The sequence below is a fragment of the Micropterus salmoides genome, unplaced genomic scaffold (genome assembly GCF_014851395.1).
Source record: "Micropterus salmoides isolate LMB-PRFRI ecotype aquatic unplaced genomic scaffold, ASM1485139v1 Ms_hic_scaffold_1, whole genome shotgun sequence".
In the NCBI taxonomy this organism is placed as follows: Eukaryota; Metazoa; Chordata; class Actinopteri; order Centrarchiformes; family Centrarchidae; genus Micropterus; species Micropterus salmoides.
The window spans coordinates 43096239-43116126 of record NW_024040040.1 but is presented as its reverse complement, the minus strand read 5'-3'; the positions used below and the strand labels follow the sequence as shown (position 1 = coordinate 43116126).

The 19888-nt window shown below is 40.2% G+C and overlaps 1 protein-coding gene across 3 annotated transcripts in view; it reads left to right on the top strand.

Annotated features, from left to right (window-relative positions):
- The first annotated feature begins 850 nt into the window (after positions 1 to 850).
- The window catches only part of dlgap1b (discs, large (Drosophila) homolog-associated protein 1b), a 56524-nt gene continuing 37486 nt past the window's right edge, over positions 851 to 19888 (top strand). For all 3 annotated transcript variants that reach the window (XR_005445686.1, XM_038729417.1, XM_038729422.1), the window contains exons 1-3: positions 851 to 981; positions 16073 to 17210; positions 19232 to 19446. Coding sequence is in view for 2 of the 3 variants with exons in the window: in XM_038729417.1 (XP_038585345.1) it covers positions 16140 to 17210; positions 19232 to 19446 (1286 nt within the window). In the remaining variant the exon portion in view is untranslated. The remainder of the gene's footprint in view (positions 982 to 16072; positions 17211 to 19231; positions 19447 to 19888) is intronic.

Sequence of the window (19888 nt, the reverse complement as noted above, 5' to 3'; positions counted from 1 at the left end):
GCCAAATCCCACCTGGCGAGCGTCGGACAGACCACCATCTGTTCCTTGCTCCCACATCGAACTACCTGCCACCTCCCCTTCATCACCTTCATGGGATATCAGGAAATTGATGTTTTCTAGAAAACTAATTTGCAAAGTGTTTCAGTGTGCACAGTCTCAAAAGCACAACAATGAATCTGGTTTGATAGGTTATTACAAGGGATAATTATATAAGATGTGTCTCAGAGCTAGATGTTTCTTACATAAGCCCTTTTCTTGTGAGAAAAAATCTTCAGCAACATGACAGGCCACAGCCGCGTGCTTTAAGAAACGGGAGCACAGTGTTGGTGATCTGCTTTATTGTAAAGCAGGGTGAGTCATTGCCCTGAGACAAAGACTGGTTTCACCCTCCCCTCAAAACACTTAACACGCTACAAGTTCAAATAGGCTTAAAATGATTTTCGGCCCTATATCTTTACTTTTTTCTTGCCTAAAAAATAATTCTGCACATGCCCCCTCACTCCTTTCGTGCTGTTTCCCTGAGATGTTGTTTCCCAAAGTTTTGGATCAAAACCAACATTTTTGTTCTGTGATTTTACAGCCAAACAAAATTGGGCTTGGTTCATTATGCACACAGGAATGTATTTTATTTCACCCTCTCTGGTCAATGAAGATCAAAGTTTTCCATTTTGTTCTGGGGTCTACTTAAAAGGGTTTATTTATATTGCTGTCCACCCTCCCCCCAGGATTTCACCAGTAATAACAACACTGAAATGTGTCTTGAAAAAAGCGAAAGGGAGCAACAGCATGAGCAACATGGCACATAGGCCAGCACATTAGCCACTAGGGCACCACAGGAGTATTTTGATATGTTGTGATGAATTCTCAGCCATGTATTTTGTATTTATTCCCTTCCAAGGTGGAGAAATGTGCATGCACGGAGGACGAGGAGACTGGAATTAAGCACAGGAGAGAAAAAATGCCGAAGATGAGACAATAAAAGTGAGTTATGCTTCTCTTTTCTCCGCTGGATCATTATACTGCTTTTGGTAAATGTAAGTAGCTTTGCATGCACAGGTCAGTGTCTACCTATAAAGTGGGTTTCACGGAGGTAAAGCAGTACATAAAGTAAAACCTATATAACCTGTATAATATCATATATATTAAGGCCACCTTTGAATGCTGTAAATTTTCACGCCTGCACACTCACAATTCACTTTTGACGTTTTTAACACAGCCTTTCTTGCGCCAGTTATAACCTTTTGATGCACTTTTAGTGGAAACACATCTGTCAAGGTTGACAGCTTGCCATAGATGGCAGAAGGAATGTGACAGAAAGACACAAAAAATGCTGAGCAGAGAGTGACAGAGGGGCGAATGGCAAGAAAAAGGGGGATGACGGGAAGATGTTGAGATGAGACAACAGACAAATATGAAAAAGAGCTTTCACAGAGGCTTGGATGAAATGTTTTTATTTTCCTGTTTGTGAAATAACAACTGGTGACAGAGCAGATGGCGGTGGTGAGATAAACAGTTTAAAAAGTATGTGAAAATGCTTAATAGCGAGTAAAAGTGCTGAACTTGTTTACTGTGCCAGGCATAAGTCAAAGCACTCTGGCAATGCTGTGCAGACAGCAAACAGGAGGGAGGGCAAAGGATTTCGAGTTGTTTTTAGGACATAGGACACAAATAAAAATATTACTAGATTTACAATCTGACATCATAATCATCATTTTACTACTTTCACTTGCTGATGGATGCTGTATAATACACATGATCTTTCCTGTTCATGAATGTTACTTTTTTATGTCCAAATACAAATATAATGACACAGGGGCTGACATAGCTCCAGTGTGTGCCTCTCATGTATTACCATTACATTTGAAATCAAAATCCAAATATGATCATCATCTAAAAATGATTCCATCTGCTGCATTTTAAAAATGATTTTAAACTCAAATTGCACCTCTTGGTAGCCTGACAAATTACATATCTCCTTAATTTGTATAATGTTTTGATGCTGTTTTGAAGGCAAAAGGATGTCACACCAAATATTGATTTGTTTTAAAATTATCTTCTGTTCACCCAATTGATAGATATAATCTATTAACATGTCGATTTTTGAAAGTATTCTTACTATACAGCATTTTTCCACACCTGCACAGCACTGTTTTTTTCAGAAAATCTGCTCTTTGACTCAAATGTAAAGACAATACATAACATGCACATACTGGGACTAAGGGCTGTTTTCACTGCCATTGGAGCACAGACATTAACAAAACAATCAACAGAGTTCATGCCTTGCAATTGGAAACTCTTAAACATACAGGCTATTCCCACCAAAAACCAGCCATTTTATTAATTACTTTATAATTCTAAAACTTTAAAATATCCGTCTGCTTGACAGTGGACTGATTTGTGTACTGACTTATTTTGAGCTATAATGTGATGTACAGAGTTTTTATACTCACAGGAAATAAATTAGAAAAGAATAAAGCACTATGTTCATAACAATTACAGCACCTGCAGCTGAATTTGGATGGAAATAGTGCATCATCATTGCCATGAGTGGTTAATATATAATCACGCATAGGATCCCATCTCAGGCTCAGTTCTTGCAGACGAGCCAACCCTGAACCCTAAGGCCCGGGGCCACTGCCAGAACGCTGGATTTACACTGAGCACAGCTTACCATTTGAACACATATCATTGCGCTAGCTCGTGTCAATATGGAAGGCTATTTGAAAAGCAGTAATGTGTTACAAACAGACTTTAAGCCAATATTTTCTGTATCTCATGGTAGCTTGGAGAGGGAGAGGGATAAACAGGTTGATAGCTGAGGCTGTATCACAGAATTCCCGCTGTGCAGCCACACTCTTCAATTAAACAATTTTCTTTCAAATACTGAAATCTTGATGCTATCCTGTGCAACCAACATTTTTGGTTTCCAACATCAAGTGGTTTTCTGCGGAGTGTGTTTATGGAGATTAGGTAGCGAATGAGTGTGTAATTAGGGATGATCAGATGAGGTAAATCTTGGCCAGTGGGAGGAGAGCCATGGCGCTGATACTGGCAATCACAGCAGAACAAAATGGACACCGGGGGGTTATGGGGAAAAGATAGAAGAGGAATGATCAAAGAATGGAGAGGTGTTGTAGGTAAGCTAGAAAGAGAAGATCGGAGAGTGGACGTCCAGCTGGACATACTACTGACGGTGTGGGAATGTATGAGAGCTTCTCTTCATGCCACACTGACTCAAAGGTACTCACAGATTAACAATAAACTCCCCGGACTGAGCTAATCTACTGTAGTCAGCGAGCAAATAACTCATTCGTTCAGCTATGGAGCTTTTAGGCAAGGTGTGATTAATTCTTCATTTTTTTCATCTATTGGCAACCAGAGAAGAGGTTTATTGAGAATACACATTGGGTGCCGTAGATGATACTAGGGCTAATACTTATAGGGCTAATACTTGTAAATGTGGCCCTTAAGTGATAGTGATCACAAACAATTATTAATCCTTCCACACTTTCAGCAACTCTATGAATGATTCAGTATTCTGAAATGTCTTTATGATTAAGGTATTAATGAGGCCTTAATATATTTTAATATAGAGTGCTGCGAAATGCTCAGCTAGAACTTCCTTATCTTTAAGCCTCCCCAGTTCATTAATTCATAATTCACACATTCGCAAGCTAAATTTAAATACTTTTCTTCCCCCTACAGTTGAAAACCCTAATTTAAGATTATATCCCTGTTGCAGAAATGGGACTCCTCGACCAGGGTTCACATCTTGAGTGTTGCCCATGATAACATAATATTCAAAAAAGTAAATGTCAATTATTGTAATGTGTAGCACCTCAGTATACCAGTAAGTTGGTGGCTGTTCTGTGTGTACCTGAGCAAATTATGAAATGGGAAGCTAATTTAACTTGCTCAATGAGCAGCACATTTCACGGTTCATTTGGCCGTTCATGAAACACTCAACAGCGAATCCCCGTTATAGCCTCAACGCTTTGTTTCTAATTCCAACACTTAACAGTAATGGGAACAAAGGACATTTATTTGATGTACTTTTCATCACACTGTAAAAAAAACTGCAACTCAATTATCTTAGTCACATGAATAAGTTATCATAAGGTTTGAAACAATACCACAGTTCAAGTATCTATGAAAATGCATAATATTCGACTTTGCACTTGAGACAAACTCATTTAGTTTCTTCCCTCTCAGCTGATTTGTAGGCCACTGTTTTTTTTAAATTTGTCACTTATTAGTGTTTTACACACTTTGAAAATATAACTAACATTGAGTTTTACTTGACCTGTGTACTCTTTAGTCTCCATGGGAAACCTGCCTATAATATCCGTATTAGCCTGTAAAGTGTTTAAATTTTCCATCTCCATGCACACTCAGTGTTTGAAAAGAACAGAGCATTCTGAACATTGTTAAATGAACATTGTTAAAACAAATATTGGAATTGGCCTGAAAAATCACAGATTTGTGAATGCACTCCCTTGTTTTCAGGGATTGAGGGGTTTTTTATATACAGAAAAATCGATTTAATTGACCTTGGATGCGCAAATAACATGTCATGTCTTAAAGTGAGAGTAATTCTGCTTTTAGGATATTGGGTCTTATAATTGTGGCAAGCCAGAGTGAATAATAAACATAAGAGAATTAATTAGAGGCAGACATGAACATGCATCTGAAAAACAACTCTATGCTGCACTAGCCTACTGATGCATTTCTCAATTCTTCATGTCTCTCTCTTTCTTGATGTCTTTCCCTTTTTTCTCTCTTTCCATTTTAATGGAATAATTTATTATAGATGTTTCTGAATGTGGTCCCTGAATAACATAACATGTTGTCCACGGCTACCCGCTAACAGAGAACAGCCACTGAATTCCTGCTGAAGGGAAGCCATCTCAGTAATCTGAGTTTAGCAGCAAGGCCCCAGTCTTGAGTCTTTGATAGACATCGGCTAAACCTGGGCTGACAGGAGACATAATTGAGTCCATTTTGATGACATAAGTCTCACTGGTTCCACTTAGTAAGTATTTCTCCTCTCCATATCACCAGGTTTTGAGTTGAGGTCAGCTGGGAACTAGCTGCTAACCGCACGGTGCTCACCTGGTCTGACACTTGCTCTCTGTGTAGGCAGCATGTTTGGTTGAGGCTCAAATCTCCACAGTGTGCGAGGAGAGCTGGAATTCTGCCACCTAGCCTCTGTGTGAGTGTGTGTGTGTGTGTGTGTGTGTGTGTGTGTGTCTTTGTTGTGTGTGAATGCATGGCGTTGTATTTGTGATTGCTTTCCTTGTGTATGTGTGTGTCGCACCGGATATGCATCCACCAGCACTCATGCGAGTAGACAGCGGGTTAGACCCCCCCACCCAACTCCTCTTGCTCAGTTGGATCTCACTCCCAGATCTGTCAGGCATCTGTTGACGTGTCCTCGATGTGACATGCCACCCACAGTGAAGGAGAGGCACAAATCATCCAGCTTTTTCCTCGTTTTACCCAAGTACCTCCCATTACCAGTCTGTAACCTCTGCCGGCAGAAGTTAAGCAGATAGCCTTGCATTAGTCTTAGAGATGGAGCTGAGGTAATCTCATCAAAAAGCTTCAGCTGGTCATCAGACCATTATGTTTAAGTGTTTTCCTAAAAGAAACGGGCAGACAAATTAGCTTTTTTTTTTTTTACAGTTTTCTTGACTTTTTTCCCAGAAAGCTTAATTATTTTTTGAGCTGAATTAGATGCAAATCACAAATTATTGTTTGCTATTAGGCTTTGCTGATTCTCTGTTAATATATTTTTTTATCTTTATTTAGCATATATTGTTTAATATAATACATTGTTTGGCAAAGGACAGTAGTAGCAATTTAAACAATATCAGCTAAAAGCATATTAGCACATTAGCTGTTGGCACTTAAGGTCAGCTCTATTTGCTAACATGTAATTAAGTGTAGAATCAGTTGCTTGAAATCACCTGACACTCTGGATGCCTGTGGCAGCAGTTTGATGCTAATACCGCGCGACTGTGGCAAGTGACCTTACTGTGCATACTGTACAAGCAAAGTGCATGTGCACAACCACATTGCTTGTTCCAGCAGTGAATGTGGGTGCTAATGTCTTTTCATAAAACAACATGAATGCTTTGCAAGTCATGTGCAACAATCCATTACATTTTAAGTCAATAGGCAGAGGATTAAAATCACGGGGAAACACACAGTGAGGCACCTGAATTTACACAGTTTGTTTTGTAATGTTTAATTGTCTACGTTCAGTTTATTTGTGTTGCTCACAAGTACAACTGCAAGACTGAAAATAGCAGGTATGATGAAGACGAAGCAGCAGCACTCATTATTAGATACAAGTGTACGAACACAGAAGAAATGCCACAAGGAGGAAACAGTCAGCCTTACACTGACATTAGCCACATTAGCAGCTTCACATGTGGGCTATGGACGTGGCTGATGTATGATGCTGCAGTGTGAGATATATACACACACACACACACACACACACACACACACACACACACACACACACACGCACGCAGCCTGACTCTAGAGGGTTAGATTTAGCTATCACAGCAATATGCCACTTCCATGTAGTTCAGGATCAAGCGCCCCAGATTTCACGGCTATTAAGAGAGAATATAAACAGGAAGGTTTCTTACAGATGGAAATGTGTATATCCAAACATAGGCGAACTCTTTTTTCCTGATGTTTTTATTAGTTTGTGCTTTGGCATGCTCAGAATAGCTTTTGAATGTTATAGTGTCCCACTTTGAGAGGAATTTTGATGAAATGCATATTAAGCAAAAGCACCTTACCAAATAAACTCACCATACCATATAAACACATAATTAAAACATAATTTCAGTCTGATTAGTGCAAAATCATAAACAACAAAGGAATAATTGGGAAGTGTTGAAGTGTATCTCATATTTTATACCCATCAATAACTTACAAATAGGTGACAAATTAGAAGAACAACCCAAAAAACACATCAGTTTCAAAATCTCCCATAGGTGTTTATTTGCATTGGCATCCTGGATAAGATTTCCATCAGGATCAAAATGTTTCATCACATGATTAAGGTAATTACTCTATGTTGAGTGTCAGTGGCCCTTCTTTCTAAGAGGACCCAAAACCATAAAAATGTCTCCCACAACAAAACAGAGCCACTGAACCCATTCATTGTTTCTTCCCTCACTTATTCAGATTTTTCCATTGATTTGTCAATCTTCCCTATTACATAGATATGTAGTAGTCACACTGGACCTGCAGGTTTTCTTTTTGTCCATCCAACAGTGCAGTTAATGGGGTATGAATCCAGCCCAGCCTACTTACTGGAAATGAGTAGTCAGTATGGGTGACTTCACAAGTGCTTTAGTATTTTTATATAAATTTTTTTTTCTGAGATAATAAGTCTACAACTATCTTTCGCTATCTTTTTTATGTCAAAATTTATATCCTCTAAAAAATAGATGACAAGACTAGACAAGATTTTTTCTCTACTCCCTTGCATGCTCTGTGGATACGTGAAGATATAAAGCACAAGAAATGGCGACTTCTGTTGCTCTCCACACATATGATCCCAGAGCGGTTGGTACATATGAGTTCTCATTAGCTGGGGTGAAAACACATTGTCTTCCACCAGAAAATCCATTTGTTTCCATGGTGATGCTGTCCTCTTTTGTCCAATTTCCTTGCCTGCTTTTTATGGATAGCTTTGAACTTTTAGTTGTTGTTGTTTTTTTTTTCAAAACAGTTTATTGGCTTCTTGTTCATTTTAAATAAACAGAACAAAAAATTACAAAAACTGTAATCCCCATCCAAAATAGCACAACATTCTTTGTTTTGGCATATTCGGGAGGAAAAATATATATATATATATATATTTTTTTTTTTATATATATATCACAGTATATACTGTATATCACAGTATATATGTATAAATATACAGTATGTATATGTATGTGTGTGTGTATATGTTTGTTATGCCTGCCTATTCACAAGCATGTTACTCTTGCTGTTATGCAAATTTGCGCACTAACTTGGAGTACCAGTGGCAATCCTGATAATAGGCATCTACACAGGTTGTTTATAAAATGTAAGAAAGATGTACACATCTTGTAAAAATCTTAATTTACCAAACTGCAAGACATCAAGCAATAACATGTTCAGCTTGTAACAGACAGAAATTAAATTTGTTAGTGTTTCCTTACATTTACTGGAAAATCGTCAGGGTATATATGTAATAAACATATTTATATTTATCAAACATATTTAGCTTTTTTTTTTAAGAGAACAGAGAAAAGGGATGATATATTCTCACTCTGTAATATCAAGTTTGCTAGATCGCTAGATAGATACACATAGCATTATTGTCCTCTAAAATAGTTACTTTGGTTTGGCTCCCTATAATCAGTTATCCCTGCTATGCATGTCTCTTGGGTTTCTCATCCTCCAGTATGTTTTATCTATAATTGAAAACAGGAAAATTAACACTGTGGAAAAATATATCCTTAAACTCAGAAAAAGTAAATCCTTAATGACTGGATTCAATGTTGTACTCCGTGATACTGTGATAATACAGGTATTAGGGCTGTCACTTAAAAAAAAAATAAATCAAGAATAGTAACAAAATTTTACTAAGTTCTAATTGTTTTGAACTCAGCCCACGTAGCCTGTCCTAAAAAAAATTGTAGATTTCACTTAAATTCCCCCTTGAATCATAACAACAACTAGGAAAGTCTGAGAAAAGTTTGTACTTGACTTGCTGAGTTGGTGTCATAATACGCAAATCATGGCGGATGAAAATAAATGCTTTTTATTAATTGATTAGTATTAGTATAAACCACCATAACAAGGTAAAGCAATATTTTAGTGGTTTTAGGGAATGTTCTGATGCTGTAACAAATATGGGTCAAAAACACACAAACATGTCAAAATCTTTCAATATACTTGGAGAGCAATACCACATACAAAATAACCCAGACGCTATACAAAAACATCCATGCTGTTTCCACATTACGACTTAAAGCTCATGACTACACCAAAGTTGGAAGAACGACTTCCCTACTTGGGACATGGGACAACTTGAGTAGCACGTGAATGCAGCAATTATCAATTGAGTATTACATTTTCTCCCAAGTCTTAGTCTGGTAGATCAAATTTCAAATAAAAATTTCAAATAAAACATTTCTAGAAGCGGAACACATAGTGCAGTATAGAGTAAGAAAAGTATATGGTTAAAATAAAACATCAAACTAAAGTGAAACATTATTTTAGTTTGGCAGGGTTTTGGTATGACACCTCTGCACGGTTAAGATCAGAATTTAACCAAGTTCTGAGAGATCACATGACTGCCTTTTATATAAAGAAGTGTAGCATATTAACTTTAAATGGCATCCTTTAAAGCTAACGTAGAGGAGCTGTCTGTTTTTTCTTGAGTTCCACTGTATGCTGGATGCATGATGGATTCAACATTAAGCCACACAATAGCAATCTCAGTGGAGTCATGGCCTTTTGTTATGAGTTGAAGCCCAGTTTCAGATCCACTCAGTCTCTTCCCTTTTAAAGATCAAGGGATTCCTGAAAGAGTATGTTAATTTTTAGGAAAAAAAGGGGAAAATGCTTTTCAGCACAGCAATCTTATATTATTGCAACTAATGTATTTCTACATGAATCCATCAGATGAGATGTCACTTTGGGATCGAGTTATTGCATTTATCCGCTTTTATCCAAAGCGACTTACAATTGCTATTTATGTCAGAGGTCGCACTCCTCTGGAGCAACTAGGAGTTAAGTGTCTTGCTCAGAGACACATTGGTGGATGTGTCACAGTGGGAAGTTGAAACCAAGTCTCTCAGATGAAAGGCATGCGTTATTGGTTGAAAATATGCACACTGAAAAAATGTAAGATAAATAAGCATATCAGGGGTGACACATAAAATAATTGCAATGCTTTTGCTGAGTTGTACACAGAAATACATTTTCACAACCTCCTTTAAAACTTTTAAATGACCTTCAAATCCCATGCTTGGTTGCTTCCATTGCTGCATTTTCACCAAGTGCAGACACTTTTCTGTGTTGTTGAAGTTCTGCAAACAAGTAGCATCAGAGACAGCTTTGCCTGTGCTTTTTTTTAGACTTATTGCCTTTGTTAATTTGTTTACCTTGATCAAATAGATCTCATCACCAGAAGAATTTGTCTCCAGAATGTGTTTGGTGGATCCTGAGCTATAGCTCAACACAGTCACTCCATTTGTCAGAGAGGGCCCTGACAGTCAGCCTAATTAGTTTGGTTGTGACAAATGAGCTGTCTTGTGGAAAACGGGAACATCAATCCATTCATGAAGGCATGTGTTTTCATAATGCAGCCAATACAACGAGCAGAAACGTGCCTATTAAGTGTCGGGTGAAACTGCATCGAACAACAAGTTCTAATGATGTGTTTGGTTAATAAACAAATACTTTAAAGATGTGCTGTAAATATGTATTTGCTTGTCAAGTTTATGTAGCTTGTTTTGATAAGATGGCAAGCAGTTATTTCATTCCTTAGTGTTTTAAATAAAGCCTGCATGCAAATTGAAGTGGAAACACGTTGCGTGAGTTTTCATTTATTGATACAGTAAAGATATACTGCCTGGCTTCTTATCTTCCTTGGTGTAGAATTTAAAAACACCTTTGAAAGACCCTGCATCAGGAGGGGCATATTCACTCTCCAACACAGGCAGGACTGTTATCATGTCCAATATTGCTTTTGTAGACATTCATATATTTTATGAAGCACATCATACAAACCACAAGAAATAATTAGTTTTTCTTGCATTGCTGCAGCCAGTCCGGATAACTCAAGGAAGACAGTCATCTATCATTTAAGACTCATTTTAACAGTAAGACATTATAGTTAGTGCTTCTCAGCCTCTCCTGACACCCCTAAAAGCCACTTCTACATAATCTGGATACACAAAAATATTACCAGTTCCCTCAACGGCTTTTTGGCCCCTGGCTGTCTTGAAAATGTTCTACGACATCATTCTCGGTTTTTTTTTTTTTAAAGGTGCTGTTCACACATTCACAATGAGAACATCCTGTGTGTGTGTGTGTGTGTGTGTGTGTGTGTGTGTGTAGCAAGACAGCATTTACTGCTTTTTTGTCACTCAGTGTTTTACAGGGAAAATTTTTATTTTACGCTTTACTGACTTCTTCCGCTCAGAAAAGCACAATGTTAATCTTGTTTATTCTAGAACATGCTGCTCGGTTATCTTTTTGCTCTATATCTGTAAAGGGTCACTTCACCCAAATTACAAAAAACAGATAGATAAAACTTAAGATAGTTTTAGTTTTATTGCTGAGACTTCTGCCTTGACCCCATTAAAGTGGACAAAAATGGAATTTAGTTTTGTTTCACTTGCTCCTTTCTTAAAACTCACCTCTGGGCTGCCTCAGTAACTCTCCTGGTAGAGCACGCACCACGTATCAAGGCTGAGTCCTTAACCGCAGCAGCCTGGGATCGAGTCCGGCTCAGGCCCTTTGCTGCATGTCACACCCTCTCTCTTCCCTGCCTTTCCTGTCTCTCAACGAAATCTTTTTTTTCTTCAAAAAAACATATCTGCAAGGTCTGTGGACTATTATGGATGAGTTACCAATACATTGTATCTAGAAAGACACATCAGTGTCCAGCTTTTTACTGTTAATGTCATCTTTAAACCGAGCACCACAAACACAATTATCTTCACCACTACAGTATTGTACTTAAGTGGCAGAAGATGTCTCAGAGGCAGATAGATTAAAACCTGAGAAAATAAAACCAAAGTTGTTTGCATGGCAAGGACACTGCAGTTTATGTGTGCACAAATATTTGCCCAGAAAGGGGGAAAAAGCACCTAAAATTATATTTTGTCTATGCGTATTTCATGACACATATGGGAACAATATTTTAAAAGTGGAAAGTAGGTCACATCAATCAAGTATGCAAGCAATGCACTAGTAACTCTGTATTTTTGTGTGTTCACATTAAAACATTCAATGCTAAATGATAATTGAACATACAGGAATACAGTGTTTTTGTGTGTACAGTGTAGTAAAAAATCACAGGGTTATAGGCTTACTGCTGTCCTTTTTCTATCTCACACACACAAGCCCATAACCAAATATATACATTTGTGTGTGTACAATATCCAATATCTTCAATCTTACATCCAGTCTGTGCAGTAATATACCTAGCCTGGGATCAAAGGGAAAACTTCACTTGACCTGAAACAATGGAGGTAAATTGCTGTACTTCGTGTTCTTCCACACAAACATACAAACACACACACATGATGAGCCACATCCACTGAGGTGATTTTATTCCCTGTGGAGATGAGATTGCTAATGTTTTCAACCTTGGAGAAATCATTGCGAGGTTTGAGAGTGAAGAAGACAACTTTTGTAGCCTTGGCTTCTGTAGGCCTCAAAGAAGCTCTGTAAGCCCTGAGGGCCATCTTGCAACTAGCATTTGATGTCGATTGAGGAAGAAACTAACTGCAATCTGTACAGTAGCCTTTTATTTTGCCAGCAAGAGAAGCTGCAGCAGTCTTCTCAGACTAAGGCATATTGATTTCACCAATTCCTACAAAGTTGGTATGCAATAAGTCGATGTTACTTTGCATTTTCATACCACCTTTGTTTATTTGTGTTGGTGTGTCTCAAAGCTTAGGGGGAAGTAAAGAAAATTAAGAGTAGACTTGACAACTGTTTGGCTTCATCCAAGATTGGCTGCTGTGATGATGGAGAGAAAAAATCTATTTTCCATTTATCTCATCTGAGCCCAAAGAAGCATGGCATCTAAATAGAATTTAGCCTGCTGTGCTGATGCAGTACAGACGTGCACTGCTAATGGGCATTAACATTCATAGCCTGCCTTGTTTTATCTACTCCTGCATTTTGTTTGCACACCTTGCTGTTCAGCACAATCACTTTAAATGTAATGAAGTCTCTGTGGTTTTCAGAGCCTGTTCATACAAAGTAAAAGTTGTTTGGGTCTTCTTGATGTTTGCTTGTTTGTTATGTGCTGTGGAAACATGTTTTTTAAACGGCATAGTTCATGGAATTGTTGTACTGGTGGTGTGGCTTAAGACAAATCTCCACGTTAACAATTGACCACTTGCTAAATTCATTGTAAATAATAGCTTAGCAAATATCACGTGTCATTTAACTTTCCAAAAGGCTTCTCAAACCTAAGCTGCAATCTTTAGCATGTCCGGCTAACTAGCTTACAACCTATAGTAATCAAGCATCAACTTTTTTAACTTATGCAGTAAGTTAAGTTACATTACAAAAGCACTTAACTTTTCCTAAACCTAAACAAGTAATTTTGGTGTTGGTCAGTGTTGGACTCTAATGCGTTACTGTAACAATATTATTTTTCCCGGTAACTAATAGTGTAACTAATTACTTTTCTAAAACAGTAATATTATTACAGTAACTAATGCAAGTAACGCTGCGTTACTCATTACTGAACGCACCATCCTTGACGTGAAAGCGCAACCGTGCGGCAGGTCAGCAGCACCAGACTTTGTTGTCTACGTCTGCTGATATCCAAAATCCTGATATGTGGTGTTAAGAAACGTTAGGCCTTGGCTTTATGTTTTGTAAAAAAAAAAAACACAGTCCTTGCTGCTGCAATGAATATCATAGTAGTTAAAAAGTTGGGAGAGACTGCTTTGTTTGGGGGGGGGGGAAGGGGCAGTAGTGAAAGCAGTGTTTTCCCATAATTAGCCTATAATTATCAAGGCTGAATGCCACATATTGATTTTCTATTTTTTTTACTAGGCCAATTTAAAATCATATTTGATTGAGGAGCAGAACATGTTTATTTTGAGTGTCAAATCTGCCACTGTTATCACTGTAAAGGCATTATGTCCTGTGAAAGAATGGTTGATGCTTGACTGGTGTAACAACAGTAACTATGTGGGTGGGGGTCTAATTGGCAGACCACTTACAACCCAAAATGATTACTTCATTATCTTGACTAACATATATTATTGCTATTTCCGCATTGTAAAATGGCCTGTCCAGTTGTTGGTGTGCTGTATTGAGGTTGGCTTGACCAGACGGGTAGAGACACAACTGGGTCAGTCAGTTACAATGTACATACAGCACAATACATAACAGCTGTCTATGAGCTTTCCTCATGTCACTATAGGCTGTACCTGACAGACACAGCAGAACCAGCGGATCCTCTTCTTCTTGTTGATAGACTGCACTTTACAAGTTAGCAGCATCAAAATTCAGCATCGCTATGCAGCCTGTCAGAAACACTATGGTGTGGGTGTGGTGTGTGTGTGTGTGTGTGTGTGCGCGTGTGTGTGTGTGTGCGCGCGCGCGCGCGTGTGTGCGTGTGTGTGTGTGTGTGTGTGTGTGTGTGTGTGTGGCTAGCAGGCAGAAAGCCAACATGACCCAACTTCAGCTTTTCAGCTTTAGTGCAGTGCTGCAGACAGCTGTGCCACAAACACGCTGCTGTGGATCACCGTGAGGGCCTTTTATTTAGGTCACATTCTGTGCTTCAGCGGCCAACAGAAGGGATCTCTGTCAACTGCAATGAATACCTTTAGTTGGACACAGCCCACTTTTTAAGTGCCCTGCAAGAAGCGGACACTGTGCGAGTCTGTGTGGTATGTAGTGTGCCCTTTGTGTGAGTTCACTCTTGTGAGTATGTTGCAGATGGCTGTGGGGACTGACCACTCTTAATTTTCAGTCAAACAATACAAGAATAATATATGGCCTTAATTCTCTCCTAGAGTGATTTGAGCCCCTGGTTTAGTACAGTCAAGGAAATTGCATGAATAATTTCCTCAATTTTTCAATTAATCCAGCACCCAGTTTACAGCCACGTCAAAGACAATAATAAATATCACTCTTTCTATATTTATGCACATAAATACATCCTGCATTTGCCCTACACAATGTCCTCTAGTTATGTAGATAACCGACATGATATTTCATTCCACTGCTCTGTCTTTCTCATTTTCTCTTATGTTATGCTTCCACCCCATTTAAAAAAATATTAACCACAGTGGCCTTTGGAAGTGCATAAATCGCAGTAATGAATTCCCTGCATAGGCTCGTCCACACTGCTGTCACAGTGTTACACCAGGGTGCGTGGGCTCTTATTATTGTTTCGTTTACCTCTAGTCCATTTGAAACAGTGTGGGTTCAGTGGCTAGCCAGCCACAGCCCCAGATGGGTAAGGAAGGCATTTTAAGGGAGCTGATGGATGCCATTGTTTTTATGTCACCATGTAAAGGAAAGGTTGTTTATTGCTGCTTGCCTTGACCGGCCTAGAAGCTGTCAGCTGGGTTTTACTGGCCAATTAGTTTGCCCACAGAGGAGAACTAGAGGTACAGAGGGAACGTGTACGATCAGGCTATAAGTTGTTTGTGTTTGTTGTGCGCGTGTGCACACAGAGCAGGTGTACTGTAAAGCAAAAATAAATGTACTTTTTGAGTGCTACGCAATCTGTTACATCATCTGTTAAAAGCATATGATGATAAAGAATCTCTGCAGAGGATGCCTCTGTCTTTGCATTCCCATCAGCAATTTCTCATTACATTTTTTGGTGAGTTACAGTGATGCTTAATTTCAACCAGTACCCTTGAACAAATATAGTACACACTTGAGCTGGAAATAGATATGAACTCTTCTTGATACCTTTTCTTCCTTTGTTCCTCTCGCTTTCCTCAATCCCCTGTCAGTTTTTTCCCTGAAATCTACCACAGTGAACAGAAAAGTGAAAGAGGAAGCTTTAGGACATATTTGGATGTCAGGGACCACATGCCAAGTGGCTGCTATATTTGGTCTTTCTGAAGTTTTGAGGGACAAAAATAAAACAATAGGTCCAAGTCCTGTCAACATCATCACATTTTCTCCTCTGTGAAGGAGTGCCAAAAAGCATATGCTTCAAATGAAAGCAAGTACAAACATTACAATGTGCTTTGAGTATGCAAAAATGAGATATTTGTAATTCTCTTTTCTGTCTCTCTCTTCTTGTGTGTTTGTCTGTTCTTCCTCATGGCTGTGTGTTTCTTTGTAGAGCTAGTTTTGGGGCCTGTGCAAACTTCCCACGGAGGCAGTTGGATGTGCACATCGACGTGGCCACGATGACAATGAAAGGTCTGTCCAGCAGCCGTAGTCACCACCACACGGTGACCTGCGACCCCACTTACGACTCCATGACCCTGGGGCACTTGGATCGCCGATCCTACTTCCTCAACCCTGGGGAGGCTCATCCTGCTGACCACCCCTGCTATACCCAGCGCAACTCCTTCCAGTCCGAGTGCAGTGCCTACCCTGATCTGGCCAGCTGCACCTTCCCTCGCAGACATTACAGCTCTCACCATGAGCTGAAGGAGGAGTGTGGCGCTGTGGTGCCTTATACAGGGCCAACAGGGACCATTAAGGGAAGTGGAGGAGGTGGTGGAAACAACAATCGAATCCCTTCTAACCTGCTAGAGCAGTTTGAGCGGCAGGCACCGGTGCAGCGTGAAGGCTACCACACACTGCAGTACAAGCGCACTGCAGTAGAACATCAACGTAGTGACAGCCCTGGCCGAATCCGCCACCTTGTTCACTCTGTTCAGAAGCTTTTCACCAAGTCCCACTCCCTGGAGGGGCCTTCAGGGTCTGGTGGAGGAGGGAGCGGGAGGATGAATGGCAGCAAATCCAGTCCTGATGACCCGCCTTCCTCTTCTGGCACCCTGAAGCACAGTAAGCGCAGTAAGAGCAAAGACCGCTCCAAGTCAGAGCCTAAGATGCGCACTGCCATCTCAGGCTACTGGAGCTCGGATGACATGCTCGACAGGGAGATGTGCCTCTACCACCATCACCACGGGGGCAGCAGTGGAGGCATGCCTTCTGGGGTCATGACCATGGGGCGCCATCCGGAAAAATCGCAGTCGCAGTACTTCATGGAGTCCTACAACACGATCAGCGCACACTCTCTCAAGACATCACGCAGCAACAACGATGTGAAGTGCTCAACATGCTCTGGGGGCAGCAGCGGGGGTATACCACTGGTGGGCGCCCTGGATGGCCAAATGCAGATGAAGAAAAGCTCTTGGTCTTCCACTCTGACGGTGAGCAGAGCAAGAGAGGTCTACCAGAAGGCCTCAGTCAACCTAGATAAAGCTCTAGTGAAAGCTGAGCAGGGGCGCACCTGCCACTTCCTACAGGTAGGACTGTTAGAACACCTCTCGCATGTTATGCTCCATTCATCCTCCAGTGCCAACTCCGGGCTTCTGTATTTCTACATGTATCTGTGTTTGTTTGTGTGTGTGCTCGTAGAAAGGATGACTAGGGAAGCAGTGGCCCAGACCCCATCCATACATTCATTCATTCATTCATTCATTCATTCAAAATCATCACATGGCATCTGCTCCTCTGTATTCTAATGTGAGCATGTAGATGTTTATACCGTTACTCCTGTACTTTACAGTATGTCAAATGTCACATAGCGCCAGATAGTGTACCTTCACATTTACTCTACTCGAGAAATAATTCAGTAAGCTAATTTTAAATGTACCATCACCTTGAACCGGCGTACATGGAAAAATTGTCACATGGAACTACATTAATGTAGCTGCTGTGACTGTACTGGTGGTGGTCCAAGCAGTGTTGGTGTGAGTAATGGGTTTTATTCACAGAGCAAGTGTAGGTTGCTACTGTGAGATCAGAGAGTGCCAGAGGTGTGCAGACAAAGAAAGGAAAGGGGGAAAAAAGAGTCTGGTCCCTAAGCTAAATGGTCACAAACACACATGCAGACATTTTATCACACCCACCATGCTTCTCTTTTCTATTTTAGAAAAGACTGAAGTGTTTCAGATTGCATACATTTCCTCAAATCAGGGTGAGCTGCAAATATAAGCCAGAGAAGAAAAAGGAGGAGGAGAGACAAGGCAGAGAGAATAGAAGGTAGGGTGTACGTGTGTGTGTGTGTGTGTGTGTGTGTGTGTGTGTATGTTTGTGTGTCTGAGGTAGGAAAAGGACCAAAAGAGAGTAAATAAGGGCAACAGAGGAGGGTGTGAATGGAGAAACGAAAAGGCAGAAAGCGAGAGGGAGCACAAAGGACAGAGAAAGTTCTGTGTGGCCATGCATTTTAACAGCCTGGAAAACACTGCAAGCAGATCAAGGAAGGATGTTGTAGCTGCAGTACGGCAACATTTCTCCCACCCTAAAAGAGCCATCGCTTTTTTCTAGAGATAGAGACGGGAGGGAAAAAACAGGCTTTCAAGGAGAGCAGCCTGACGAGTTGGTCTGCAGACGTTTTTACTTAAAACAAGGCGCTGACATGCTATTTGCTTCACCTTCTGGGAAGGGATCTTGTAATTTGATGTTCACACATACATGTGCACCCCGCGACCCTGTACGCAGGATAAGCGGTTGACGATGGATGGATGGATGGACATACATGTGCACACATGCACACATGTAAATGGCTGCCTACCCTTCTCAACATTCACAGGTTGGAACACATGTAATACGCTGCATTATGCTGTGTGGATGATAGGATTAAAAAGCATGACTTCATTTCGTTTGACATCATCACAGACCCGGTCTTTCCCAAAACGTTAACACAGTCTGTAGTTGCCCCTGACATCAAAGTCAGCTTGGTTTCCTAGCTAGGCACCAGTCTGTTGAATGATTGTCATGTACTTTTTTCTCGCTCTGTATCTCATTTCTTTCACTTCAGAGCTGGTGCACTAACAGCGACTCACATTGGGACTGCAGTGGTTCTGCTGAACAAAACCCCCTTTGTTTTCCCTCTCTCTCCATGTCTGCCGTCTTTGACTCTCTCTCTCTCTTTTAGATTAGGGTTGGGAAGATAGCTTTACCTCCCTTTATTTTTACCTTCATTAGTGTGTATGAAAAGTCAGGAGAGCACACAGAGGCCACAGTACTGCAACATTTTGTCAAAACAATTAATTCCTTGCATTTGATATGCCGCATGCAGCACAGGACAGACAAAAGAAGGCCTCCGGCACTCACAAACTTATGGTATGATCAAGGCAGATCTTGCATTGATAATGTTACTATTTAATCTTTTAAGGCATGAAGTGGTATTTATATCAGGTCAGGGTAAAAATGTTGCAGCCTTGCTTTTTTTCCCACGTAAGTGCATCTGAATGAGCTCTCGTGTCTTGAGGGTGACTTGGTGTTCGCTCTGTCTTCACCTCATCTCACCACATCTCTATAGGTGCCTCAGGACGACTGGAGCGGTTTCTCTCCATTGGGAAAGGATGATGAGATCCCATGCCGGCGGATGCGCAGTGGCAGCTACATCAAGGCCATGGCAGAGGAAGACAGCGGCGACTCAGACTACAGCCCCAAACCCTCACCGAAGGTCCAGGCACGACGTGCCAGCTACCTGAAGGCCACACAGCCGTCCCTCACAGAGATGACCACGCTCAAGTAAGTGTGTGTTAGGCAAATGATTCTTTTTATTATCAATTATTATATATTAATATCACTATTTCCCAGGTGATGTCTTCAAATTACTTCCCCCTGCCAACCAATAGACCAAAATCCAAAAATATTACATTGACAATTATATAAAACAGCAAATCCTCACATTTAAGAAGCTTGAGCCAATGAATGTTTTTTTGTTTGCATTTTTGTTTGAAAAATTAATTGTTTTGCAAAAATTGTAATACATTTTCTGTCATCACCCTAATTGTTTCATTTATTCATGTAGAAAGTGATCATGTGTGGTGTAACTGTATGCCTGTCTGTATATTATGTTTGAGCGTGTATGCAGTACATGCTTCTGAACATAATGTTCAGGTGTTCACATACTGTGCAGTTTCAGTGAAACAGACAGATGACGGGAATGAAAGAGAAAAAGACAAACAGA